This window comes from Callospermophilus lateralis, chromosome 18, assembly GCF_048772815.1.
Source record: "Callospermophilus lateralis isolate mCalLat2 chromosome 18, mCalLat2.hap1, whole genome shotgun sequence".
In the NCBI taxonomy this organism is placed as follows: Eukaryota; Metazoa; Chordata; class Mammalia; order Rodentia; family Sciuridae; genus Callospermophilus; species Callospermophilus lateralis.
In genome coordinates this window covers 10,925,811-10,952,169 of record NC_135322.1, presented here as the reverse complement: position 1 = coordinate 10,952,169, position 26,359 = coordinate 10,925,811, and the positions used below count along the sequence as shown (strand labels likewise).

Below are 26,359 nucleotides of genomic sequence, written 5' to 3'. Positions count from 1 at the left end.
CTCCAGGCCCCGCCCACCCAGGGCGCGCCCGCCTCAGCGCCGGCGGAAGTGCTTTCGCGACGTACTCCCCACCCCTTTGCACGGCTCCCCATTTCCGTTTCCGGTGCGGGCCGCGCGCGAGCGCAAGAGTGGGAGGCGGCGACCAGCCGGTGAGTGCAGGCGTCGGGCCCCGACCACCTTGGCTTTCGGGCGGCGTCAGCCTAGCTGTCCCCCGGTCTCGGGCTCTCCTGGTGGCGCTGTGGGGTCCCGCCGGGCCTGTGCTCCGACGGCCCTCTGCCCGCAACCCCTTCGTCCTGACGGGACATCAGGCCGCGCCCCTGGCCGGACGGGGGCCCGATTCGCGTCGTCCGACTCGGCCCTGACCCGGTCCACAAGCTCATTCGCCACTCGTGGGCTCCGCCCCTGTCCACACACACTGACCCCGACTCAGCCCACCCTCTCCCGGCAGCCGCCTCCTTCCAGGCATTTTACCTGGATTCCCCTCCCTCCACACAGCCCTTCTTTACCCCTCAGCCCTACTCTCTCTGAGCAGACCCCACGTTCCCCCTTCCTCCAGCAGCACCGTCCATCCACGCCCTTCACCTGTCCTCGACCCCCGCCTGACCGCCACGCCAATGTTCCGGTGAATTTTCGCCCTTCCTCCACCTGTTTTCGTCCATATCACTTGCAAGCCCGTCCCCGCACCCAGCCCCACGGGTGGCCCCTCTCAGAGCCCTTTCAGCTCAGAGCCCTTCAGCTCTTCCCTTGGGCGTCAGCCCTAGCTGCTCGGGGTCTGCCTCAGACATTCCGTTCCACAACCTTTCATCCCCACTCTGCGCATGGAATCTAGGCCACTCCTTCCCTGAGATGCTCTCGCCAGTCACCTAAGGCGCTTTCAGAATGCTCAAGCTCCTGGGTCCGAGCTGTCAGGGATACACTTGAGCATTAGGCCCGCAGATCCTGGCCTCACTTCTCTTCCCCCTAAGCTGAGACATGGCACCACTTGTTAGATGACTGGTTCTGCCCTTCTGACACTCCTCATCCCCTCGTCCCTAGGTTGAGGCCTCAGGCTTGGCCTCACCACAATGTGGCACGAGGCTCGGAAGCATGAGCGGAAGCTTCGAGGCATGATGGTTGACTACAAGAAGAGGGCAGAACGGAGGCGGGAATACTATGAAAAGATTGTGAGTGTCCCACCTTTTGTCTAGGGTGGGAGATTCTCTGGTGGGTGGAGCCCTGGTCATACAGGTAAAATTTGGTTGTTCAGGGACCTTTATTTTATTATATGTGATGCTGAGACTTGAACCCAGTGCCTCACACCATGCTAGACATGTGCTCTACCACTCAGCCCCAGCCCCAGCCTCAGCCCCCCTCATTGTTTCTTGAGCAGGATCAACAGGGAGGGCCTGAGGATGTATGTGTGGTAGTATACAGTTTGGGGCAGCCTCTGAGTGCAGATGTGGCATTGGCAGGAAGAAGGGAGGACTTTGTAACACTGAGCAGTGCAGACACAAGACTGCCTCTTCAACGTCATCTGTGTTGCGTATTGCTGTGTTCCTGGGACTCTAGAGTGCTCACCACTCTTGAGGTTTGGTTTGGCACAGAGTAGCCATGCCATCAGTATTCACTAAGTGACATCTGACCACTTCCCTCTTCTGTTTGATGCTTCAGTTGCTTTTGGAGAAAAAAAACAAACTCCATGTCTTGACCTACAAAGCCCTTGTGGTCTGTCCTCTACTGGCCTCTCCACTTCTTCTTGGACAGTGCCATTGGCCTTTTTCCACTTCTGCCACCACAGGGCCTTGGCCTGTAATTCCTCCCCTCACTGTTTAACTCCTCCTTGTTCTTGGGTCCCCAGCTTGAAATGGGCCTGTTTACCAGGTTCAATTCTGTTAGATGATTTTGCATAGACACTCAGTGTCACTGTGCGGCCTCCTCTTGTTCTCCTAGCTTCTGGGTCTCTCTCTTCCACCATCTTTAGAGGGCCAGAGAGGTGTTTTTGTTTATTTGTTTGTTTTGTTTTTTTGTTTGGCAGTGGGCTTGAACTGAGGGGTGTTTGAGACAGGCTTTCACTAAGTTGCTGAGGCCTCCTGCCTCAGTTTCCTGTGTTGCCTGGATCACAGGTGTGCACCCCCTCAGGAAGATCTCTCTAAAGCACAAAGCTAACTTTGTCCCTTGCTCAGAAATCTCTCTTGGCTCCCTAGTGTTCAAGCTCCTCACCACAACCTTTAGTGTGACACCCCCCCACTCCCCCCCCCCCCAGTGCTGGGGATGGAGCCCTGGTCCTTGTGTATGCTAATCAAACACTGTACCATTTAGTTACACCCCTGCCCACCATGGGCTGGCTTTTGCTCCGACCTCTATACTCATGCCACTGCATTCTGCCTCATTACTTTTCTTAAGCCATCGTGGCCTCCTTGCCATTCTGCCATTTTTCCAAGGGTTCTGACCACAGGACCTTTGCATGACCTCTTCCCATCCTGGTTAACTTCTGTTCATTATTAGATCTCATTCTTCAGGGAAGTCTTATCTTGATCCCCAAACTGAGTTAGATGTCCCCTATAAATGCCATCATAGTCCACTGTCCTCCTTTATGGAATGTAACACATTTGAAATGTATATATAATATAGAGCATATTTATGAATGTATACATATACACACCCCCAACTTTTTGAGATTGGAACTAGGTATTTTTGGATCACATTTACATCCCAAGTTTGGACCTAGCAAATGTGGTTTGAAAGAACAGACAAAGAAAACAGTATTAACAATAGTAGTCGCCACTTAATTGCCCCTTCTTTGGCACCAGGGAGGGTTTTAGATGTGTGGATTTTTTTTTTTTTTTTTTTTTTTTGTACTGGGTATTGAACCCAGCGGTACTCTTATCACTGAGCTTACATTTCAGCCCTTTTTATTTTTATTTTGAGACAAGGTCTTGCTAAGTTGCCCAGGCTGGCCTAAAGCTTGTGATCCTCCTGCCTTAGCCACATGAATTGCTGGGATTACAGGTGTGTGCCACTGCCCCTATCTGTGTGGATGTTTTTGAATCTCACAGATACTCAGAGATCAATGCAGGTTGCTCTTATCCCACTCTGCAGAGAGCAGGAAGCTTCAAGAGCTCCTTGCTTGCTATGTCACCCAGGAAGGATCCACTGGGTGGTGAGAAAGACCATCTGTAGTGGTACCAGAATAACTTGAATGTGCCTGATGGCAGGGCATGGATCTGTGTTGTTCATAGTTGAGGCCCCAGCAGTGGGTCAGAAGCCAGTAGCATTCAGGCAGTAATAGCTGCCATTTATTATGGTGGTATGGTGTGCCAGGCTCCATGCCCACTGCTTTGGTACATCCTTCCTAGTTCTTCCAGTAGGCCTGAGAGGTAGGCAGCAATGATGCAAAGGTGATGACCAGAGGAGCCATTTCTTTTTGGGATCTAAGCTACTTGTTTGTGGTTCTGCTGCGTACAGGTTCTCTTTTCTGTGTTGACTTGAGGTCTGAGAGAACTGCTCAGGTTCTAGTTATCGTGTCTTCATCCCATCCAGCAGAGAGGAAGAAGGGAGAGAAAAGGGACTCTCATGTTAGTTAAGAAAGTTCCTAGATGTTTTCCCATGATCCTTTGCCCATATCCCATTGTTTGGAAAGTAGTCCCATGGTCACCTACAACTCCAGGGAAGCTAAGAGGTGTAGACTTTGTTCTGGGTGGTCTTTTGTTCTGTTATTACCAAAGCAGGGGATTGGGGATTATTGTCAGTTAATGGAAGACAAGAACAGCTCCCTTGAGCTAAGTGTGATGGCTCATGCCTATAATCCTAGCAACAGGCTGAGGATCACAAATTCAAGGGCAACCTGGGCAACTTAATGAGACCCTGTGTCAAAAACATGAAGGGTTGGGCGGGGGTTGTGGCTCAGTGGTAGAACACTCACCTGACACGTGTGAGGCACTGGATTCAATCCTCAGCACCACATAAAAGTAAATAAAGTCAAGGCATTGTGTCAGTCTACCACTAAAAAACCCAAACAAACCATAAAGAGCTGGAGTGGTAGAGCACCCTTGTTCTCAGTACTGCCCAGAAAAAGAAGAAAAAAAAAACCAGGCATGGTGGCACACAGCTCTCTTGCAGATTTCTTAGTGTTGGCCATGTAGACCTCTGAGTGTGAGCCTGCCTAGAGGAACCACTGTCCAGTAAATATTACCTCTTACTGTGAGTGACAGTTATTGTGGTAGAGTGGTAGCATAGAGCTGGAATTTTGATCCAGGCCAAGGGATGGCAGAGAGGAAGGAAAACTCAGGAGGCCTGGGATTCTGGGCTTCCTTCTTAGCAAGGTGCCTCCTAGCTTGATTCCCCTCAGGACAGTGGTGGTGGCAGCCCCCGCTGCTAGACTGGGAGAACTCTGAAACAAGTGTTTGTGGGGTGCTTTGTGGTACAGGCCTGTACAAGCAGCCAGTGTCCCTGCACAGGAACGTGATCTGCATTCAGAAGTGTGCTGCCAGGCTGTGGGAGAGGGCTGGCCAGTGGCTGATGGCTGCTTTGAGGAGGGGATGGGCTGCTTACGCAGGCCCCCCATCTTCTCGGGCTGAGAGAAGAGGCTGGAGGGCATCTGTGAAGAAACTGAGGGTAGCTGATGGGCTGAAGGAGTGCGTCTGGACACAGCTGCTTTCTTTCTTCCTGATTTGTCCTTGGTGCCTCCTCTCTCCCTGTTTCAGTTTGTACCTGACTCTGGTTCTGTCATTGCTCTTTAGTCAGTGGTTTGATTAAAGAAACAAAGTCCTCTGTTGACATGAAAATGGGAGATAAACAGATGGCCTGCTGTAGGAAGGTCCAGGCTGGCTCCCCAGGCTGGGTCAGCATTCCCCTAGGCTGCACTGCACATGCTAGGTCATTTCTGTGTAGGACAGGTCTGTGTCCCACACTGCACTGTGAACCAGGAGGGCAGGGCCGAGGTCATCTCAGTCATTGCTGTGCCCTAGCATAGGGCCTGCTACATATTGGTGCCTGACAAAAAAGTTGAGTTAGCAAGTGAATGAATGAACTCTTCTGACCCCACCTGATCCTAGAAGCAGGGTAGTCTTAACGATTCAGAGTAGATTTTGGGATGGGTGCAGTCGTACATGCCTGTAATCCCAGTAATTCAGGAGGCTGAGGCAGGAGGATCAAAAATTCAAAGCCAGTCTCAGCATCTTAATAAAACCTTGTCTTAAAGTAAAAATTAAAAAGGCTGGGGATATGGCTCAGTGGTTAAGTGCCTCTGGGTTCAATTCCCAGGACCACAAAAACAAGGAGATGCCTTGGAAACTTGGGGGAGGTGCTTGTTCTTGAGCTGAGCAAAAAGAAAGTAGATTTTGGCAAGTTCGCAGGGTAATTCAGTGGTAATGTGCTTGTCTACTGTGCATGAGACCCTGGTTGATCCCTGAAGCACCTCCTAAAAAATGAGGGGTTTAGTTTTTTTTTTTTTTTTCCTTTTTGGTACTGGGGATTGAACCATGAGTGCTCTACCACTGAGCTACATCTACCCAGACCTTTTTTTTTTTTGATATGAAGATGCCTCATGCATGCTTGGCATGTATTCTACCACTGAGCTGCAGCCCCAGCTTGGATTTTGAGTCATGAAGAGACGTTTGGGCACCAGTAGTTCACATGGCCGAGTGCTATTGTAAATAATGTTATAGCATTATTTACAACAGCCAAGAGGTGAACGCAACCTAACTGTCTGTTTGTGGATGATTGGATAAAGACATTTTGATGTATGTACTTACAATGGAATATTATTCCTGTTTACAAAATTAATCCTTTCCATTTGCTGCCTGTGGACGTTATGCTAAGTGCTAAGCAAAATGATCTAGTCACAAAAAGACAGTACTGCAGGATTCCATTCACAAAGGTAACTAAAACAGTCAGACACTTAGAAACAGAAAAAAGAATGATGGCTAGAGGTGGGGAAAGGGGAGTTCAGAGGGTACAGAGTTTTAGTTTTGCAGGATAAGAAAGATTTAGAGGTTTGCATAGTTAGCACGTAAGTGCATGTAGTTAATACCATTGTACTGTACACTTAAATGTTTAAGGGCTCGGTTGTGTTCAGAACATGGACAAGGCCCTGGGTTCCATCCCTAACACCACAAAAAAATAAAATAAAAATAAAAATTTAAGCCAGCCATGGTAGCACACACCTGGAGTTCCAGCCACCCAGGAGTCTGAAGCAGGAGGATTGTTTGAGCTCAAGAATTCAAGACCAGCCTGGGTGACAGAGTGAGATCCTGTCTCAAAATCAAAAATAGAAAGGGTTGAGGATGTAGCTCAGTGGTAGAGGCTTGCTTAACATATGTGTAGCCCGTGTTCCGACCCTGGCAACAGAAAAAAAGGGGGGTAGATTTTTGTGCTTTAATTATGGGCTTTTTACAACAATAACAAAGTTACTCTAAAATTTGAGGAAAAAAGTGAAAATTAAGGAGTCAATGTTGGAGTCATGCCCATCTGGGTTCAAAACCAAGTTCTTATTGGTTCTGTGGCCTCGGCATGTGGGTCTCTGCTCTGAGCCCAACTTTCCTTATCTGGTATTTCTCCATGGTTGACTGAGGAAATGTAAAATGGTGCTCAGCTCAGTGCCTATCTTTTAATATGGTTCATTGACTTCCAGAATTTGCCAGCAGAGCCAGGCCCCAGACTCTGGGATTTTATTCCCAGAAATCAGTGTTTTTTACTTTTGTGATACTGATCTCGTCAGGGTTTTTTCCTCACTTGCCAGATTCCATATGGTGTCCTTGAGTCTTGGCTGTGGGAACTGGGCCATTGGCCTGGAGCAGCCCCAAGAGCGCATTGAGCTTTGGGTTTTAGGCCTGCTGGGGCGGAGGGAGCTAGATGTGCTCGTGGCCTGACCTAAGGAATTACAGGAGCAGGTGATGCACAGGGTGAGGGTTGGAGTCCAGCAGTGCTGCCCCAGCTGGTCTTGAGCGTGTCCTGCCTCAGTCTCTTTTGGTGTGGAATTGGGAGCTGACATGGTGCCTGGTGCAGAGTGAGTGCAGAGCCAGCCTAGCCGCCGTCAGCTGTAGTCCTCAGATGTCCTCAGCTCTGCAGTCGCAGGATGCGCCTGCTGTTTGCTGAGAGGGGAATCATAAAGAGAGGACGCCTTGGAAACTTGGGGCAGGTGCTTGTTCTTGAGCTGAGCGGCTTGGTCTCCTCTCTCGGTGAGGATTAGCTCTCCCTTATTCTGTGCTCCTGAGTGTCCTGTGAGCCTGGCCCTGGGGACAAAGCAGTGAACAAACAGATCCCTGCCTCCCAGGAGCTGGTGCTGGTACCTGTGCTGGTGTGGGAGGCGGCTCGGGGCAGATGCGCGAGGAGAATGCGGGTTGAGTGGGTAGAGTAAATAAGGGGGCCTGGAGAAGCGGTGTAGACAGGGTGTCAGGAAGACTCTCGAGGGAGACCCGGAGTAAGCGAGGGAGTAGCCAAGGCTGGTGAGGGGGAGTGCAGGCATGCCAGGAGGCTGGCATGGGCTGCAGCCTTGAGGAAACTTAGCAGTGAGTGGTGGATGCTGCTGCTGCTGCTAGACTTCTCCCTTTCCTGTCATTGTTGTGATGACTTGGACTTGTGACCTTGGACCAGGACTCAGACTGGAGGCCCATGGACTTGGGACATTCTCACTTGTCACGGTGTTCTGTTGAGGAAGTCCTGTACCACACGGGTCCCTGGTGTGAAGCGTGCAGCTGTCTCAGTGCCTTCTGGTGTGCGTTGTGCAACCAGCAATACTGTCAGCGCTTAGCAAAATTCCTTCACCCCAGAGAGCAAGCCTGCCCCACAGCAGCCTGTCCCCTCGCTCCCCACTGCCAGCTCTAGGCAGCTAGGCGTCTCCTCTGTCTCTGGTTTGCCTGTTCTGGACGTGTCATGTAAGTGGAGTCCTGGGGTGTGTGGCCTTTTGTGATGGGCTTTTTCCCTTGGCCCAGTGCTCTCAAGGGCGTCAGTGCCTCTGTTCAGGTGGCCGAGTGCTCTTGTACTGTGTGGACATACCCCATTTTGTTTTTCTTTCATTGATGGACATTTTAGATTGCCTTCACCTTCTTCCTTTTATGAATAATGCTGATGTGAACATCAGAGTACAAATATTGGAGTACCTGTTTTCTCTTCTTTTGGGTATGTATCTAGAAGCAGAATTGCTGGGTCATATGGTAATTCTTTATTTAACTTTTTCTTTTTTGTTTTTGTGGTCCTGGGTTGAATGCAGGGCCTCACACATGCTAGGCAAGTATTTCTCCACCAAGCTGTGCCCCAGCCCCTCTTACCCTTTTGAGGAATCGAATTTCTCCACATTTGTGTCAGTACTTGTTTTTGTCCTTTTAATTTCAGCTTTCCTAGTGCGTGAAGTACTACCTTGTGGTTTTGATTGGTATTTCCCTGGTGACTAAGGATGTTGGTCATCATCTTCTGTTTCCCAGTCTTGTTACTCTGGCCCAGGCTGAAGTGCTCACACCTGGTTCTGTTGGGAGATGAAGAGTTGCTGGGGCTGCGGGTGTGTAATATTCTAGGCAGGGGCATGTCAGTACTGTCTGTGCAGAAGATTGGTCCAGAGTTCAGATCCCTCACCACTGTCTAGGAAGGAACTGGTGCCCTGTTCTAGGGTTAGGTGGCCCCGTTAGTTAAGCTGTTGCTGCTCTGCAAGTTGGTTTGCCTCTGAGGTGTGGCCCATTTGACATTAGAGGCCAGGTCACCCCTCAACTTGATTATAGGGATGGGACCTGAAGTTCACTGGGTGGTGACCTCTGTTCTGTCTACCCCATGCAGAAGAAGGACCCAGCCCAGTTCCTGCAGGTGCATGGCCGAGCCTGCAAGGTGCATCTGGATTCTGCAGTGGCCCTGGCCGCAGAGAGCCCGGTTAACATGTGAGGCTGCCGTGGGGGCAGGAGTATGTCTGTGACTGGGGACTGGGCATCAGAAGGAACTAGGAGGTGGTGTGGAGTCAGCAGCAGAGATTCTGGGATATAGACAGGCCTTTGGGAACTCACGCAGGAGAGTGAAGGTGACGGTGAGGGAGCATGTGGGGTTGGGATGGTGGCCCTAGCTGGACTTAGAAGGGGATGGGTGGGACCAGGCCAGAGGCTCAGAGGAAGCAGAAAGAAGGTAGGTTGCCAGAGTGGGGTGCGGGGTGACAGGCTCCTCAAGTAGCCCTTAGTACCTGGCTTATGTTCTCTGCTGTTGCTTGGTCCTGAGAAATGGAGCCCCATTCTCCCCCTGGGCAGTCAGATAGTGGTTTCTTCAAGGTTTTAGGAGCCTGACTGTAGTTTCAGAGTGCTTTGCAGCATCAGGGACTAAGAGCTGGGAGTGAGGGTAAAGGCCACACTATGGGTATCAGGGGCAGCAGGCCAGGCTTTCAAGCACCAGGTGGCAGGGAGCAAGTGCTTGTGTCCAGTGGCCCCTGAGCTCTTTGCTTCCCTGCTCTCATCCTCCCCTCTTCAGGATGCCCTGGCAGGGGGACACCAACAACATGATTGACCGCTTTGATGTCCGTGCCCACCTGGACCACATCCCCGACTACACCCCCCCACTGCTCACCACCATGTAAGCTGCCTCCCCAAGGGGTTGCCTGAGGAACCAGCAGCACGTGTCCTTGCCCCAGCCTGCCTGTCACCTTCCTAGGAAGGAAGCGTGCAGGTGGGGAGGAGCACTCTCCCCTCCCTGAGCCCGGGTGCTTCGTCCCTCTTCCTGCTGGCTTGGAGTGGAATCCATCCCTCCCTCTGATCTCAAGATCTTGACCTCCCCAAAGCTCCCCGGAACAGGAGTCAGACGAGCGGAAATGTAACTACGAGCGCTACCGAGGCCTGGTGCAGAACGACTTTGCTGGCAGTGAGTGATTTGGGCAAGGAGTGGGAAGTGGGGGGTCCCTGGAGACTGGAAGACCTAAACAAGTTTGGGAAGAAAAGCATCCAGGTACTTTCTACTAAATGACTTGCTGTTCTGGTCATAGCTCTGTCAGAGGCTTGCTCTGTCTCCAGGCCTTTGTCTCTGGATTGGCCCAGAGGATGTTAGCTGAATCAGACATACCTGCCAAAGTCACCTCCACATTCCTTACGCTCCGATTCTATATTCTTTTTTTTTTTTTCTTTAAAAGAAGAAATGGGAAAAATAGCAAGCACATGTGTATTTTTCCTTGCTTGTATCCATGAGATTGTCAGGACAAAAGAGGAAATTTTGCCTTGTTTTAAATGACTTATCAGACAGCATTCGGCAGTTTGCCAGGTGTCCGTAGACATCCAGAATTCTCCAAAGCCAGCCTTACCACTGTTACCCTTTTATTGTGTAAAAGCAGAGGCTTGGAGAGGCATCTGCTTCTTCTTCTGGGCTGCCTGGGGACGTGGCACCCAGCAGACTTGTGGTTTTTTGTCCCTATTATCTGTTATCCCTGCACAGTCACCAGCAGGGTCGGGTCGGGGTGGCATTCCACTTTACAACAGGATGTTGAGGCTGAGTGGTGTCCGAGGAGCTGGGGTTCTCCCTGCATTGTTGACCACCGCTGCCTCCCAATGGAGAGCTCCCCGCCCATATCCCACGAAGTACCGGAGGTTCCCCTCTTGGTCTCCCTGAGCCCTCCTTGGTTTGTCCACACCAGTCCCTTACCTGGAGGGCTGGCGGGTCAGGTCCAGCTCTAGGCCCACACGCCAGGTTCCACATGGGGCTCTGCTTCCTTGTTTGTTTCTGAGGTGTTCAGAAGTTGCCAAAGTGCTAGAAGTCACTGAGGCCTTGGAATCAGGGGAATCTGTCACTGTCACTGTCATTTTTACCATCACATGAGGTCGTGTGGGTTCTTGGAGGTGTGATTTCCTTAGCTCTGTCTCTGCATTCACTCATTTAATTCCAGAACAGTGAGGGCACCTGGGACTGGCTGGTGTCGTTCTGGGGTCAGGAGCCTAATAGGGGAGAGGGAGCAGCAGCATAGGCACAGAAGTGGTGGTAAGGACAGACTAAGGTGATGTTATAGCAAATGGCACACTGTTCTCTGAGGAAAGGTAGGACAGGGTTTGACTGGCATGATCAGTGAGGGATAGAAGGTGCTTCCCAGGGAGGTGAGGGGCCGTGCAGGGCTCCAGGCTGGACACAGAGGCTTGGGGTGGGCACTGGAGGAGACAGCCTGTGTGGCTGGGGCAGGGCGGGCCATGGCGCTCAAAGGAGGCAGGTCAGCAGGGCCCTCTCCTGGGCCATGTAGAGGGGGCAGGAGTGGGAAGGTGTGCTAGAGCACAGCAGGGCTGTGCTGCTCCCCAGATAGAATAGCCAAAGCCTGCGGAGGGAAGGAAGTACTCACCCAGGCTCCCACAGTGAGTCTGGAGCAGGGGGATAGGAAAGGCTGGTATGTTGTGGAGCTCCCGGAGGAGGAGGGTGTTGGGGGGCGAAGGAGTGCCTGGATCATTCCAAACCACATTTAAGCTGAACCATGGGGAGGCACTACCCAGTGGAGTGGTCTGTGGGATCTAAGTAACTTCTAGCATTCAGGAGAGCAAGGTCCAGCCAGAGGTCTTCATAACTGTAATAATGGTAGCAGTGTCCAGGTCCCAAGTGCTTGCTCTGCCTTATGGAAAAGTAAATTGAGGCACAGTGGGGTTAGGTCACTTAACCATAGTTGTACAGCAAGTTAGTGGTATAACCAGGGCTGTATTGTTGCTGTGTCCCACCAGAGGGGTGAGATTATCTGGAGGTGACTCTGCCCTTGGCTGCACTTGGGTTGCCCCTGCCCTCCTGCACCCCACTGCATTCTATTGGCCCCCTGGACTCCCCATCATCCTCCAGCCCGCCTGATACCCTGTATCTTGCTTGCTGCAGTCTCAGAGGAGCAGTGCCTGTACCAGATTTACATTGACGAGTTGTACGGAGGTCTCCAGAGACCCAGTGAGGACGAGAAGAAGAAGTGAGTCAGGGTTGGGGTGCTGCAGGGTTGGGGGAGCAAGGAGGGCTTTGAGCCCGACCAGGCTCAGCCTCTTCCATCTTCTGCATCACAGTCTCACCAAAGTCGAGGACAATACTCGGCACACAGTAGGTGCTCGTGCTCAGTCAAGGTGTAGAAGAGGAAGCCGTGGCTAAGGGACAGGGTTTGCCAGAGGCTTTCCTTCTTGCTGCTTCAGTAGGGTGGGGGGCAGCCCTGGGGGTCAAGCACAAGGGAGGGTGTCCCTTCGGAGTCTGATGTGCTCCTCTGTGAACAGGAGCTATGAGGGGTGCAGGAAATCAGGCTCAACAGTGCGCTGTCCTGCTGCCTGCTGTTGTCAGCAGTAGCTGATGGCACTCTGGAGAGCTGGTCTCAGAGTGGTGACCCTCAAGGACTGTCCTGGAGGACAGAGGCCCTAGCTGACACAGCCTCCGGGGTGGGCATCTCTCCGTAACAGCCGTGAGCAGTCCTGTCCTCCTTGCCCTCCGCCTGCACATTTGCTTGGCCCTGCCAGAGGCTCTGTCCCCCTCCAGGGTGGCTCCTGCTTTGTCCCTTCTTGGTAGTTGAAAGCCTGGCTCCATGGAGGTGCTGCCCTCAGTTGTTCCTTCCCTCCTGCCCCTGAGGTTCCCCTGGTTCCTGAGCACTGCTACTTTTTCCATCAAAGAGTTTTCATGGGGCTGCACTGGGTGCTTCCAGAAGTCTCTTACCTCACTCGTGACCCTTTCAGGATAAGGCTGGCACTGAATGGTGGCAGGGAACACTGACTAGATGAATTCAACCATGGGCCCTCACAAGGCCTCTGCTGTGCCCTGGTCCCTATCCTCACGGACTCTTGGTCTAGTCAGGGAGACAATCGTATCCCCTGGTAATAATGACCCAATGTGGGCAAGGCTGGAGACCCAGCCTGGAGGGGTGGGTAGGAAGGGACATGCAGCCTAGGCTGGCCAGAGGGTGCTATAGAACTTGAGAGGCCAGTGTGCAGGGCCTTCCGTGGCCCTTTTCTCTGCTGAGCATTGCCCCGGCTCACAAGGTCCCCCATCCCAGGCTGGCAGAAAAGAAGGCTTCCATTGGTTACACCTATGAGGACAGCACCGTGGCCGAGGTAGAGAAGGTAGCAGAGAAACCCGAGGAGGAAGAGTCCCCGGCTGAGGAGGAGAGCAACTCGGACGAAGATGAGGTCATCCCCGACATCGGTGGGGTCCCCTCTCTGCCCTCCCCACCCACAGTCCCTGGGCATTGTTTTTGTGCCTCGTCCCTTACCCTCTCTGGGACACCCCTGCTTAAGAGCCTTCTTGTCCTCTCCCTGATCCAGGACACTCCCGCCTTCTGCTCATCCTTGTGTCATCCATACCTTTGCTCCCAGCCCCCTCTGTGCTTCTCTGGCTTCCCGTGTCTAGGACACTGTTCTTACGGTGTGCTCCCCACCCAGGTGTAGGTTCCACTGTCTTCCCCGGGGTGGGCTTCTCCCTGCCTTTCCTTCCTGTTCTCTTTTTCCTCTGGAAAACAAGCGTTCATCCTTGGACAGAGCCGCCCCTCATCCCCCAGCATCTGTTGGCCCATCTGCTCCAGGCCCTGGCAGGTTCCCCTCCCACCTAATAACAGCAAGCTGACCTCCCTCCTGTCCCAGCCCTCTTAGCCTGACCTGCACCCTGCCGGCCGCCTGTGTGTTTATTCTTGCGCAGAGCCAGACATCTAAGTCCTTCCTCCGTCCTCCCATGTGTTTGTCACCCACCCAGCTCCTAAATACCTTCCACCCACACCCTGCCTCCTGCTCACCCTGTCTCCCCCGCCATGTCTGTCCCCCTGCTCTCCTTCCTCCGCACCTCACTCATCCATCCACCCACCCACCTGCCACCTCCCAGTTGTTTCCCCAGCCCCCACTGCCCACTGTGTGTTTATTGGCTTCTGGCCAATCCCCAGGCCAGCCTGGGGGAGCTGAGCTGAGCCAGCCCCTCCCTGCCAGTTCCTGTAGGCTGGTGGCTCCCTGTCCATCCTTCTTCACGGGGCACTGCCCCTTCTTCTTGTCCTCTCACTTGGCCTTGGCTCCTGACAGCCTTTCTCTTGGTGCAGACGTGGAGGTGGATGTGGATGAACTGAACCAGGAGCAGGTGGCAGATCTCAACAAACAGGCCACAACCTATGGCATGGCTGATGGGGACTTTGTCAGGTGAGGCCTGTTGCTGACACCACCCTACCGTTTAGATCCCAGCCTGGTTTCTTTCTGTCCGTATCCCAGGTACTAACAACTGTTTGCTCCTGAGCCTAAGGGTTGGGTACTTATGACACAACTCTGCAGAAACTGAGTCTGCACCCAGAATTACTTAGCTTGGCATGCTCAGTAACTCTTTTTGCCGTGCCCCAGGGTAAATCTGCCCGTTGAAGCTGCCCCAGTTCGTAGCCTGGTGTACCGCACCCCCTGGTAGAGTGGCTTCATTCACTGGGTCAGTCCCTCAGCCATTGCTGCTGAGCCTGTCCTTGGGCCATGCCTGGGCCGAGCTCTGCTTTCATCTGAGGAATGGAGCAGTGAACTGCAAATTGAGTAAACCCAGGTCTAAACACGGCACCTCTGTCCAGAGCCCTCTGTGACTCCCACCCCACTCAGGAGCAGCCAGCATCCTCGCCTCTGCCACAAGGCCTTACCTGTCTGGTCCTCTGTCCCCTCCCTTACCCCAGGTCCTTCCACTCTGCCTATCGCTTCTGCCCCGTCTCTGTGGCCTCTCACTTCACAGAGGCCTGAGGCCATCTGACCATGGGCCCGTCCATCTGCCATTTACTCTGCTCTTCACCCTGCCTGGCATCTGCACAGCCTGCTTCCCAGGTTCCTCTCAGATGTCATGTTCTCTGTGAGGCTTCCCAGTCTCTCCACTGCAATGTGTAGCTACCCCTGTCTGGATCCTGTCCCTTCCTGTCCCCTCCTGTGATCCATGTTTCCTGTCAAGCTTGGTGCCATCATAGGGACTGTGGTCTGTATTCCCGTGGTCACTGTCCCTTCTTCCCTAGTGTGCCAGCCCACAGAGGGGAATCTTGGTGCCTAAGCCAGCACTGGGCACATAGGAGGTGTTTAGTAAGTTATGTTGATGGGAGAGCAGGCACCACCGGAGGGCATGGGCCCTCGCTTTCACTGAAGCCTTTGCGAGGGCCAGCTCCCCTATGACCTGTGCCCTCCGTGGGAATTCTCATTCCCCTCTGCAGGATGCTTCGGAAAGATAAGGAGGAGGCAGAGGCCATCAAACATGCCAAGGCCCTTGAGGAGGAGAAAGCCATGTACTCGGTGAGGTCAGGGCCAGGGTGAAGGGAACGGGTGTGCCTCAAGGAGTGCACACTCCTCACCAGTCTGGCATGCCTCTGCCCAGGGCCGTCGTTCCCGGCGCCAGCGGAGAGAGTTCCGGGAAAAGCGGCTGAGGGGTCGCAAGATCAGCCCACCCAGGTAGGGCGTCTCCCCTCGCCTCTCACACACCCCACCAGCATTAGTCTTGGAGGCTGCAGGGAGGAGGGGGCAGGGCAGGTCCAGGAAGGCTCTCTGGAGACAGACTTGGATCTGTTCCTGGGGGGTATTGAAAGGCCTGAGGTGATGGTTTAGTGGCAGGAATGACTTTGAGGGGCATGTGGACACTTGTTCAGCTGTTCCCCTCACCTGGCTGGACTTGGGGTCTTGCCATATTCCCCAGGAGCCAGTTGAGAGTTGACATCAGGCTGCTGCTAGGGATGGCTGGTAAAATTGGGGCCTGAGCTAGGAGACACGGGCAGGACTCTAGATCCTGCTCAGTTCTGGAGCCTAGCCACCTCCTTAGTCAATAGTTGGATAAGCAACTCCCTTCTCTAAGCCTGCATTCTCCTTTGGAAAATGGTGGCTATTACTTTTTAGGAGAGAGGATTGGGCCAGTATTCACATGGAGGTCTTGGGGCAGTTTTGAGAAGACCAGTTGGGCATGGGGGTCTATGTGGTAGGCCTAGGAGCCCCAGGCAGATCCATGCCTCTTGCCACACATCTGTTGAAGCCAGTGTTTGAGTGTGGCTGCAAGAGGTGAATGACATGTTGTGGCTCAGGGTTTAGTGTAGAAAATGTTCATCAAAGGATGGTGCTGAGCTGGGCATAGTGGCGTACACCTGTAATCCCAGTGGCTCAGGAGGCTGAGGCAGGAGGATTTTGAGTTCAAAGCCAGCCTCAGCAACTTAGCAAGGCCCTAAGAAATTCAGCGAGACCCTATCGCTCATAAAAGTACAAAAAGGGGCTGGGATGTGGCTCAGTGGTTAAGTGGCCCTGGGTTCAAGCCTCGGTATCAAAAAAAAAAAAAAAGACTGGAATTGATTCTCACCATCACTGTCATCAGCACAGGGGCACATGTCAGTGTCATGGGTAAAGCACAGGCTTAGGGTCATGGGCCTGGGTTTGGATGCTAGCTCCCTTCATTTATGAGCCTTGTGACATGAGGCAGGTGACTTCATCTCTTGGGCCTGAGTTTCCTCGGCTGCACAAAGTGAATGATCAGAGTTGTTACAGGGAGCCACCAAAATAATCTATATTCATCACTTAGTGCCTGGCATATAATCCGCAATTAAAACTCAGCTGTTTCAGTCTTATCATTTTTATCAATAAGTCAGGACCTTGTTGAAATTATGGATGTGGGATGGGAAGGAGGGACCCTTTTAGATTCAGGTCAGGAGACAAAGCAGGGCCAGGGCTGCTGAGGTCCCTATTGCTTGGAGTCAGGGAGGATCTGAGATGTTGTTGTGGGGGTTGGGCCCTGGCACTCAGATCTGATGTGGGGATAGATGGAGGAACCAGGGCCAGACTCATAACCTAGGGAGAAGCCCCCTCACTATGCTAGCTCCCTGGCCTTGTATACTGAGACTGAGGACTAAGCTTGGTACTATGCCTGTTTAGATCACCTGCCCTCACTCCTACCCGCTTCTCTCCATAGCTATGCACGCCGAGACAGCCCCACCTACGATCCCTATAAGCGGTAAGTTCCCACCGTCCAGGGAGGGGCACCATTCAGCCCCCTCTGATGGAGGGCACGGAGGTGAGGCAGGCCAGTAGGAAACCCCTTGAAGGCCAACCTCTAGTCACAAACTGCATGGCTTACTCTGCGAGGGTTCATGGCTCTGTAACATTTTTGTGTTTTCCTTTTTTTTTTAATTTGAGTTTTCTTAAATTTTTTATTTAAACATAATAGTTTTGTGGTAAACACAGTCAAACATGGCAGAAAAGTGTGACTCAGAAATCAAGTGTCTCTTTAATCTCAACTCTCAGAAATACCCAATAGGAATAGCAGTGGCTGAGCCTGTGTGCTTGTCTACGGTGTGGCCTGGGCAGGGCCTGCGGGACAGGTCTGTCTCACCCCACTTCCTTTGTCTCCTGCAGCTCTGTAAAGTCCAGTTGCATTCAGAGTGGGAGTAAGGATGGGATCTTCCTCAGGGACTGAGGCAGGCTCAGTGAGCCGAGGCGCTTTTGGCTTTCTGTGAGATCAAAGACCGACCAGGGCTGCACACACTCTGTATTTTTTACAATGGAATTAGGCTGCACTTATTTTAGACCTTGCTCTTCACCCATCTACCTGAATTGAGAAGAACTTTCAGGAGAAATACAAAGATCTGTTCATCACACACCTATAATCCCAGTGGCTCAGTAAGCTGAGGCAAGAGGACTGCAAGTTCAAAGCCAACCTCAACAATTTTTTTTTAAAAAATATTTATTTAGTTGTAGATGAACATGCCTTATCTTTATTTATTTTTATGTGGTGCTGAGGATCGAACCCAGTGCCTCACACATGTGAGGTAAACACTTTACCACTGAGCCACAACCCCAGCCCCTAGCCTTAGCCATGTGGCTCAGTGGTTAAGCACACCTGGGTTCAACCCCCACTACCTCCCACACACACAAAAAAAAGATCTGCTCCTTCCATCTTTTGTCTTTTTGTGGTGCTGGGGATAGGTGGAACCCTACCCCTCCTACATGGCAGGCAAATGCTCCATCACTGAGCTCTGTATCCAGTCCTTTTTATTTATTTTGAGACAGGGCCTTGCTAAGGTGGCCAGAGTAGCTGAACTATAGGGTGCACCACCTGGTTTCATTGTGTGTGTTGGCGGGGGACTGGGGATGAAACCCAGGGATGCTCTACTACTGAGCTTCATTCCTAATTGTTTTTATTTTTTGAGACAGGGTCTCATTAAGTTGCCCAGACTAACCTGGAACTTACCGAGGCTGGTTCTGATACTCCTGTCTCAACCTCCTAGTCACAAGGATTACAGGCATGTGTGTCTCTGTGCCTAGCTTCATCCTTTTTTTTTGTACCAGGAATTGAACCCAGAAGCACTTAACCATGGAGCCATATCTTCAGCCCTTTTTAGTTTTTGAGGCAGTCTTTCTGAGTTGCTTGGGGCCTCGCTAAGTTGCTGAGCCTAGCTTTGAACTTGAGATCCTACTCTCAGCTTCCCAAGCTGCTGGGATTACAGGCCTGTGCCACCACACCCAGCAAGCTCATCCTTTTTCTTTTTTTTTTTTTTGCTCATCTGTGTGTGTGTGTTTTGGATGGACAGAATGCCTTTATTTTATTTATTTTTATGTGGTGCTGAGGATCAAACCCAGCGCCTCATGCATGCTAGGCGAGTGAGCTACTACTTGAGCCACATCCCCAGCCCCCGTCCTCCTTTTTCTGTGTGTGTGTGTGGTGCTGGGGACTGAACCCAGGGCCTTGTGCATGCGAGGCAGGCACTCCACTAACTGAGCTCTATCCCCAGTCCCCGTCATCCATTTTTAATAGCCACATAATGCCAGAAATTTTCTGGCATTTCTTTTCTTTTTAAGCATTCTGTGGTGGTGGCGTCCTCACAGGTGGCCATCTCCTTGGCCCTTCCACCCTTTCCATCCTTCCCTGTGCCTGGGGCCGTCATTTCCCTTGTGCTGTCTCATCATTGGATAGCAGGCTGGAGAAGCCTGGGCCCCTGAACCCTTCTTCCTGTCTGCCTGCAGGTCCCCCTCAGAGTCCAGCTCAGAGTCCCGCTCCCGCTCGCGCTCCCCGAGCCCAGGCCGGGAGGAGAAGATCACCTTCATCACCAGTTTTGGGGGCAGCGATGAGGAGGCAGCTGCAGCTGCTGCTGCTGCTGCCGCATCAGGGGCCGCCACAGGGAAGCCCCCTGCGCCCCCTCAGACTGGCGGCCCCGCACTGGGACGCAATGCCAGCGCCCGGTCGGTAACGCTCACGCTGCCCGCCCTATGCCCTGGCCGTCGTGGGAGGGCCCTGGGGCAGAGAGGGGCCCCAGCCCAGGCCCATGCTGACTGGCCCTCCGTGCCTCGCCTGCAGCCGGCGCTCCTCCTCCTCTTCCTCCTCCTCTTCTGCCTCGAGGACCTCCAGCTCCCGCTCCAGTTCCCGTTCCAGTTCCCGCTCCCGCCGCGGTGGGGGCTACTACCGCTCCAGCCGCCATGCCCGCTCCCGGTCCCGCTCCTGGTCCCGTTCCCGATCCCGTTCCCGGCGCTACTCCCGGTCTCGCAGCCGTGGCCGGCGACACTCAGGTGGGGGCTCCAGAGATGGACACCGCTACTCACGTTCACCTACCCGGCGCGGAGGTTATGGGCCCCGGCGCAGAAGCAGGTGCGTGAGGTCATGTGTATGTACGGTCAGGCAAGCGATCCGCATCCCAGGGAGGCCAGGCTTGGGGGACCTGGCCAGTCTGAGGGGTCAGGCACAGGCCACTGTTCTTTCTTAGGAAGCTCTGAGTTTGTAGGGAGAGGCCTAGGTGCCTGCTCTGTTCAGGGGGTGCCAGGCCAAAGACAGTGGGACAGAGACATCACCATGTGCCTCTGTCACTGCTGTTAGGAGTGCCTATGCCCTGGGAGCAGAAGTCATGAATGCCCCAGTGTTTCCTGCAACTTGCATTGCGGGACCCAGGAAAGTGGGGAGGCGTTGCTGCATGTGTGGGTGCAGCTGGGGAGGGAGGCAGAAAAACTAGGGCTCCCTTTGTGGAGGAGGTAAGGTTTCAAGCAGCACTGAAGCCTGTTGAGGAAATAGTCACCAGGGATCAGAGCATCCTTCCCCTGCCAGTCCCCTTACACGATGAGAAGTCTGATTTAGACAGTGAGAGTGGTGGGTGGAGGTGGGCTGCCCAGTGGGGACCTGCCTATTGATGAACTCCGGGGTCCTGCCTTCTTCATCAGCAGAACAGAGCCAGGAAGGCATTCACCTCCTTGACTTTTGCAGAAATTTGACAAATGAGCTGAGTAGAGCACTCAGAGCAGGGCCTGGCCCTGGGTACGAGCTGTGACCATCATCAGTGTTATTGCCTGCGTTGTAAAGTCGACTGCACTGTCAGCTTTGTGCAGGTGCCCCTGGTGTACTGGCAGCTTGTGTTCCCTCGGTGGGCTCTGGATCACAGCAGCAGGCCTGGTGTTGCCAAGTGTTCAGTTTTTCAAGAGAAGTTGAGAATCTGGATATTTATTTATTTACTATTTTTTGGCACTGCAGGTTGAACCCAAGGGTGCTTAACCACTGAGTCACATCCCCAGCCATTTTTACTTTTTACTTTGAGACCAGATCCCACTAAGTTGTTGAGGCTGGCTTTGAACTTGTGATCCTCCTGCCTCAGCCTCCTGTGTTGCTAGGATTATAGGTGTACACCAAATGTGCCTGGCCGAGTCTGGATTTAAAAAAAAAAAAAAAAAAACCTTTATTATTGTCATGTTCTAACAAAAATAATAAAAACAGCTACTTTTCATTGAAAAAAAATTTTATTTATTTTTTTGAGAGAGAGAGAATTTTTTATACTTATTTTTTAGTTTATTCGGCAGACACAACATCTTTCTTTGTATGTGGTGTTGAGAATCGAACCTGGGCCGCATGCATGGCAGGCGAGCACGCTGCCACTTGAGCCACATCCTCAGCCCCTATTATTTATTTTTATGTGGTGCTGAGGCTTTGAACCCAGCACCTTGCACATGCTAGGCGAGCGCTCTACCGCTGAGCCACAACCGAGTCTAGATTTTTAAAACTCTTATTTTCTTGGTGTTTACAAAAACATTAACTTTGTAAATACCCATGATGGACTGGACACAGTGGTACATGCCTGTAATCCCAGCTACTGGGGTGGCTAAGGCAGGAGTATTGCAAGTTCAAGGCCAGCCTCCCTGGCTTAGACCATCACAAAATAAAAAAATGAAGAAAGGTTGGAAATTTAGATCAGTAGTGAGCACTTGCCTAGCATGTGTTATGCCGGGTTTGATCCTCTGTACCACAAAAAAAAAAAAAAAAAAAAAAAATCAGGATGGCCCTGGCAGAGCAGGCTTGTGTGGCTTGGCACTGGCTTGCAGGTCATCCCACGTGGTCTGACCCAGGGTGACCACAGGAGCAAGACTGAAGGAGAGAAGTAAGGCTTGGTCACACTGATGCCAGCCTGAGGGCAAGCCCCTGCTCAGAAGGTGACAGGGCTGGGCATGCTCACTCCTGAACTTGCGGGTCTGTGCTGGAGACTGGTGCGACCCCACCCCCGCCCCCTGTAGCAGGAGAACACCCTAGGAAACTATGTGCCCCACCTTGGGATGGTTATGGTATGGGGCCGAGTCCTGCCCACCCATAGGTTACATCCCCAGAAGTCACAACTGGGTGTCTAATGAGGACAAGGAGCGAGTCAGATGCTGGAGGCCACAGGTAACCAGGGGACAGCTTGGGGTTTCTGGGATAAAGCAGAGGATCACATCTGGACATACAGGACCTTGCAGGTGGACTCCGTGTGCAGGTAGGGGGTGAGTGTGTAGGGTCCCTGGAGCCTCACAGCCGTTCTCCTATCCCCACTGTACCCTAGGAGCCGCTCCCGCTCAGGGGACCGATATAGGCGGGGTGGCCGGGGCCCCAGGCATCGCAGTAGCAGCCACAGTCGCAGCAGCTGGTCCCTCAGCCCTTCCCGCAGCCGAAGCCTGACCCGCAGTCGCAGTCGTAGCCGAAGCCCCAGCCAGAGCCGTAGCCGCAGCCGCAGCCGCAGCCATAGCCAGAGTCACTCACCATCGCCCCCAAGGGAGAAGCTGACCCGGCCAGCAGCGTCCCCTGCTGTGGGCGAGAAGCTGAAAAAGTGAGCAGGGATCAGGCTGGGGAAGAGGGTTGCTAGCCTCAGGTGGGGACTGGAGCTCCCTTCCCTCTGAAGGGAACTTGGTCCTACTCTCTGAGGTCTGGGTGGGACCTGGCCCTCATTCAGGGTTGGTCTAAGGACACCGCCACATGGAGGCTCTGCCTTGGAGGTGTTTGGGGTGGGAACCTGTCCCTTTGGGGTCAGAGGGGGACAGGGTCACTCCCTGTGGGATCTGAGGTCACGACCTTGGCTCCTGGGGGCTGTGCTGGGGCTGTGGGGTCAGAGGTGGCAGTTGCCACTTCTTCCTCCCACCAGGACCGAACCTGCCGCTGGTAAAGAGACAGGAGCTGCCAAAGTCAGTAAGAATTTGGAACTCGCCCGTCTAATTCCCGCCAGCAGCAGTGCCCAAGAGCTGGGCCCGGTGGGCCTGCAGGGGGGCCCGGGTGGGCCGGGAGATCCCGCCCCAGGGATTGAGGAGGGAGGAGGCCAAGGGATCTGCCTTCAAGAAACCATGTCCCCTCCCTGCCTCACTGTATATTGGGGCTCCAGTGTCCCTGAGCCTCTCAGAGCCTTGTGGCAGGTGTTCACAGCCTGTCCCTTCCCCCACAAGTCCCAGGCTCTTGCCTGAGGTGGGTTGGGGGCTCCGGGACACCCACCCCTCCTGCCTCTTCTCCCCCTCCCCCAGCCCAAGCTGACGCCGCAGGAGAAGCTGAAACTGAGGATGCAGAAGGCGCTGAACAGGCAGTGTACGTCCTGCCCTCCCCTGGGGAGGAGGCTGTGTGCCTGACCTGCTGCCCAGTGCTGAGGGCCCAGCCCGCTTGGTGGGGTAGGAGGGTGGACTCCAAGGGAATCCTCAGCCATGCTCCTTCCTTCTGCAGTCAAGGCGGATAAGAAGGCCGCTCAGGAGAAGATGATCCAGCAGGAGCATGAGCGCCAGGTTAGGGGGAGGGCGTGGGTGGGGTGCTGCTCAGGTGGGTGCTGGCCTGGCCATGCCTCACAGCTGGCTCTGCCGTAGGAGCGGGAAGATGAGCTGCGTGCCATGGCCCGAAAGATCCGGATGAAGTAAGGCTGCCCCCCACCCCGGCCTCCTGCCGCCACCGGCTGGAGCCCTGCCCAACCTCTGTGGGTGGATGAAAGTCGGCCCTCACCTGGCCCACAGGGTGTGCCTGGCCCTTTGGCTCCTCTCCCTCATTCTGCTCCCTACATCGCCCAAGATCGCCTCCTTTGTTGTCCTCTTGGCCCATGGCGGTTCTCCCCGGATGCCCCAACCCCTCACCTTGCACAGGCCTCCATTACTGTCCCACCCAGAGCACCCTGCCCTGCTGCCCTTCTCCCGCACTGTGTGTCTCGCTGAAGCACCTGGCCTGCTGTTGGGGATGGGCTTTTCTTCTCTGTCTGCTTGCTTTTCATGCAGTGTTGTGCTGGTCAGGAGTTCTGAGCTTGGGTCACAGACTTGATCAATTTCAGCTGTGCTTCTCTCTGGTCATGTGACCCTGGAACTCTCTCAAAACCTCACTTGGTACTCTGAAGTAGGACAGTCCAAAGTGTCTACCTCGCTGGGCAGGCCAGGAAGTAGTGTCCATAAGACTTCGGCTTGCCTAGGACCCATGGGCAGAACTAGGGGTGCAGCTGGGCATGGTAGTGCAAACCTGTAAACCCAGTGTCTCGAGAGGCTGGGACAGGAGGATTGTAAGTTTGAAGCCAGCCTCAGCAATTTAGCAAGACCCTGTCTCAGCAAAAGGGGGGCAATTGGGAGACAACTCAGTGATAAAGTGCCCCTGGGCTCATTCCCTAGTACCTTCCCCCCAAAAAAAAAAAAAAAATCCCTGACTTCGGTCAGCAAGGCCAGCTCTGAGCAACAGCACTGTATGTGCAGCAAAGATGGGACTCCGTTGTTGTGATTCCATCCCATTGTTGCTGTGAGTCTGTGGGTGAGCAGTGTCCCATGTCTGAGGTGGGACTTCCTCCTCTGTAGGCAGAGGTGGTGATGCTCCCACGCCCACGGGGTCTCCTGCAGGGCTCAGCACGGTGTCTGGTGGGTGGGAAGGCCTGATGCTTGATGCTCAGAGCTGCTGCTGTTCCCATTTTTGTCATTGTTGTGTGTTGAGCTTCAGAGGATGCTTTGTGCTGTCATTAGCAAGTGGAGGAAGAGTTGGGCATGGTGGCACACACCTGTAACCCCAGATACTCAGGAGGCTGAGATAGGACCCCAAGTTCGAGGCCAGCCTGGGCAACTTCGCAAGGCTCTGTCTCAAATAAAAGTGGGGGAGGGGGCTGGGGATGTAGTTCAGTAGTTCAGCCCCCAATACTGCGGGGAAAAAGTTGAAGGGTTGTCAGGGACTGGGGTCTGTCACACTTAGCCACCCAGTACTGTGGGCCTTTGTTACATTTGGTCTTGTTTACCCATCTCCTAAATAGAGAAGGAATCCTCAACCCCAACATAGGCTTGTTGGGAGGATTTGGCATGATTGGGGCCAGGCATGGAGATGGCACCCAATAAACACAACCATTGGTTGCCAGTCCTGACCACTCAGAGGGTGTGCATGTTCCCAGAGTGTGATGGAAATGATAGCAAACTGTCTGGCCTACCTTGGGTGTATTTGACCAGGCTTTCCTTGCCAGGGCCCCCTGGAACTCCAGTCCTGACTGCCAGCCAGTGTCCATTTCCAGGTGGGGACAGCAGTACCTGCCCCCTTGGTTTAGGGCTGTATTTGACTCAGGTGTCACATGACTGGTGTTCACAGCAGGTGCTCACCTCACCCCCTGGTGGCCTCTGCTTTCTCCCTGCAGAGAGCGGGAACGTCGAGAGAAGGAGCGAGAAGAGTGGGAGCGCCAGTACAGCCGGCAGAGTCGCTCACCCTCCCCTCGCTACAGTGAGTGCACCTACTTGTCATTTGGAAGAGCCAGGCTACTTTCAGGGCTGGAGGGCTCTGGGGTGTTAAAAAAAAAGAAATCAAGAGCTGGGCATGGTCGCACATGCCTGTAATCCCAGTGACTCTAGAGGCTGAGGCAGAATTCCAAGTTCAAGGTCAGTCTCAGCAATTTATTGAGACCCTGTGTTAAGATAAAACATGGATTGGGACGTAGCTCAGTGGTCAAGTGTCCTTAGGTTCAGTCCCCACCACCAAAAAATGTTAGCCCAGTACAGTGGCACTTATCATCCTGGTTACTCAGGCAGGAAGATCACTGAGCCCTTGGAGCAGCCCAAACCTCATAGTGAAAATAAAAACAAGTGCCAGGCAGGATCACACCAAAGACTGCGGCACGTTCCCATTCACCATCTATAAAGTGGTATGTTTGAGGTGCGAGCTTGAATGTGGGCACAGGTGATGGCTGCAGACAGCAGGTCTGCAGCACCCTGGTGGACTGCAGGAAATGTTGGCCACCTCAGTTGGAGACAGTATGGGAATAGCCGCCTTAAGGACCCCAAGGTCAGGGAGGAGTCCTTGGCCCTGGGCAGGGACTTAGTCTCCACCCATCCTTTCCTTTCTAGGTCGAGAATACAGCTCTTCCCGAAGGTAAGGCAGTCTGCCTGGCTCCCTAGGGCAACCCTCCACTGACTGGGAAATTACTTTCTTGTACTTGGGTGGGAGGTATCACCCCTATTCTCCCATCCTGCAACCTAGAGTGGGGGGTGCTGTCATCATTGATTGATGATCGGGAGACCCCCCCAGTCTAGGCATTGCTGCACATGCTCACAGCAAGGCTGCGTCCTGACCTGCCAACCCCCACCCCTACCCACTACTGCACTTCTCTCTGCAGGCGCTCGAGGTCTCGGTCCCGAAGCCCCCATTACCGACATTAGGCAGAAGAATAGGGGACAGGGAGGGGGTGGGGCACAGGACTCAAGCTGTGATGCTGCTGGTCTTCTCTAGTAAAATAAAGCAAATGTTATTTAATGCCCTTCACCTGGCCGTGTGTCATCTGTGGGTTGGTGCAGGGCCTTCAAACCCCACTTTGAAGCACACTAAGCTGGTAGCTGTGTGTTCCAGAACCCAGTGAGGCCTGCTTAGGCAGGGGACCTGAGCAGGTAGGAGAGTTCTGCCCACATGTGTGGCCTGGAGGACCCACCCAGCACTCTCCCTGTGGAGGATGGGCCAGGACTCTGTGCCCAGGGGCCTCTGGTGACAGGTCCAGGCCTCTCTCCCCGCCCTTGCTGCCCTGGCCTCACCCATACCAAGAACCGGGAGCACGGCTTTCTGTGCCAGTCCTGCTGTGCCCCAGGCACTGGGGGCTGGCCTTTCCCCTCACCCCCCCACTCTAAACCGGTCTGTCCAGCTATCCCCAAGGGGGAGAACCTTCCCACCCCACCTTAGACACCCCAAGAAAGCTAGAGACCAGGTGCCTGGGTGTGAACAGGGGAGTATGATTTACTTGCAGAAAGGAAAGGACAAGGAGGTTGGCAGTATCAACAGGTGTCAAGAGTCAGGG

At 53.5% G+C, this 26,359-nt stretch overlaps 1 protein-coding gene across 6 annotated transcripts; it reads left to right on the top strand.

Moving 5' to 3' along the window:
• The first annotated feature begins 89 nt into the window (after positions 1-89).
• Clasrp (CLK4 associating serine/arginine rich protein) lies at positions 90-25,824 on the top strand. 6 transcript variants are annotated; one of them, XM_076839669.1, is made up of 22 exons: positions 90-149; positions 1,036-1,163; positions 8,746-8,843; positions 9,418-9,519; positions 9,725-9,804; positions 11,773-11,857; positions 12,917-13,065; positions 13,943-14,039; positions 15,065-15,143; positions 15,226-15,299; positions 16,795-16,836; positions 18,846-19,061; positions 19,177-19,464; positions 21,668-21,931; positions 22,244-22,283; positions 22,614-22,674; positions 22,807-22,865; positions 22,944-22,990; positions 24,551-24,598; positions 24,719-24,801; positions 25,422-25,446; positions 25,691-25,824. In XM_076839669.1, the coding sequence occupies exons 2-22, from the start codon at positions 1,065-1,067 to the stop codon at positions 25,731-25,733; spliced, it is 2,079 nt and encodes a 692-aa protein (XP_076695784.1). In that variant the 5' UTR covers positions 90-149; positions 1,036-1,064; the 3' UTR covers positions 25,734-25,824. The 6 variants fall into 6 exon arrangements, with proteins under 6 accessions (XP_076695784.1, XP_076695786.1, XP_076695783.1 ...); XM_076839671.1 differs by lacking the exon at positions 24,551-24,598; XM_076839668.1 differs by lacking the exons at positions 90-149; positions 1,036-1,163 and adding an exon at positions 8,357-8,473.
• The last annotated feature ends 535 nt before the right edge of the window (positions 25,825-26,359 follow it).

Coding starts and splice junctions, on each gene's coding strand:
- Clasrp (XM_076839668.1), top strand. CDS start 8,372: ATGTTGGTCATCATCTTCTGTTTCCCAGTCTTGTTACTCTGGCCCAGG. Junction 19,062..19,176: donor GGACGCAATGCCAGCGCCCG/GTCGGTAACGCT, acceptor CCTCGCCTGCAG/CCGGCGCTCCTCCTCCTCTT. Junction 22,675..22,806: donor GAAGGCGCTGAACAGGCAGT/GTACGTCCTGCC, acceptor TTCCTTCTGCAG/TCAAGGCGGATAAGAAGGCC.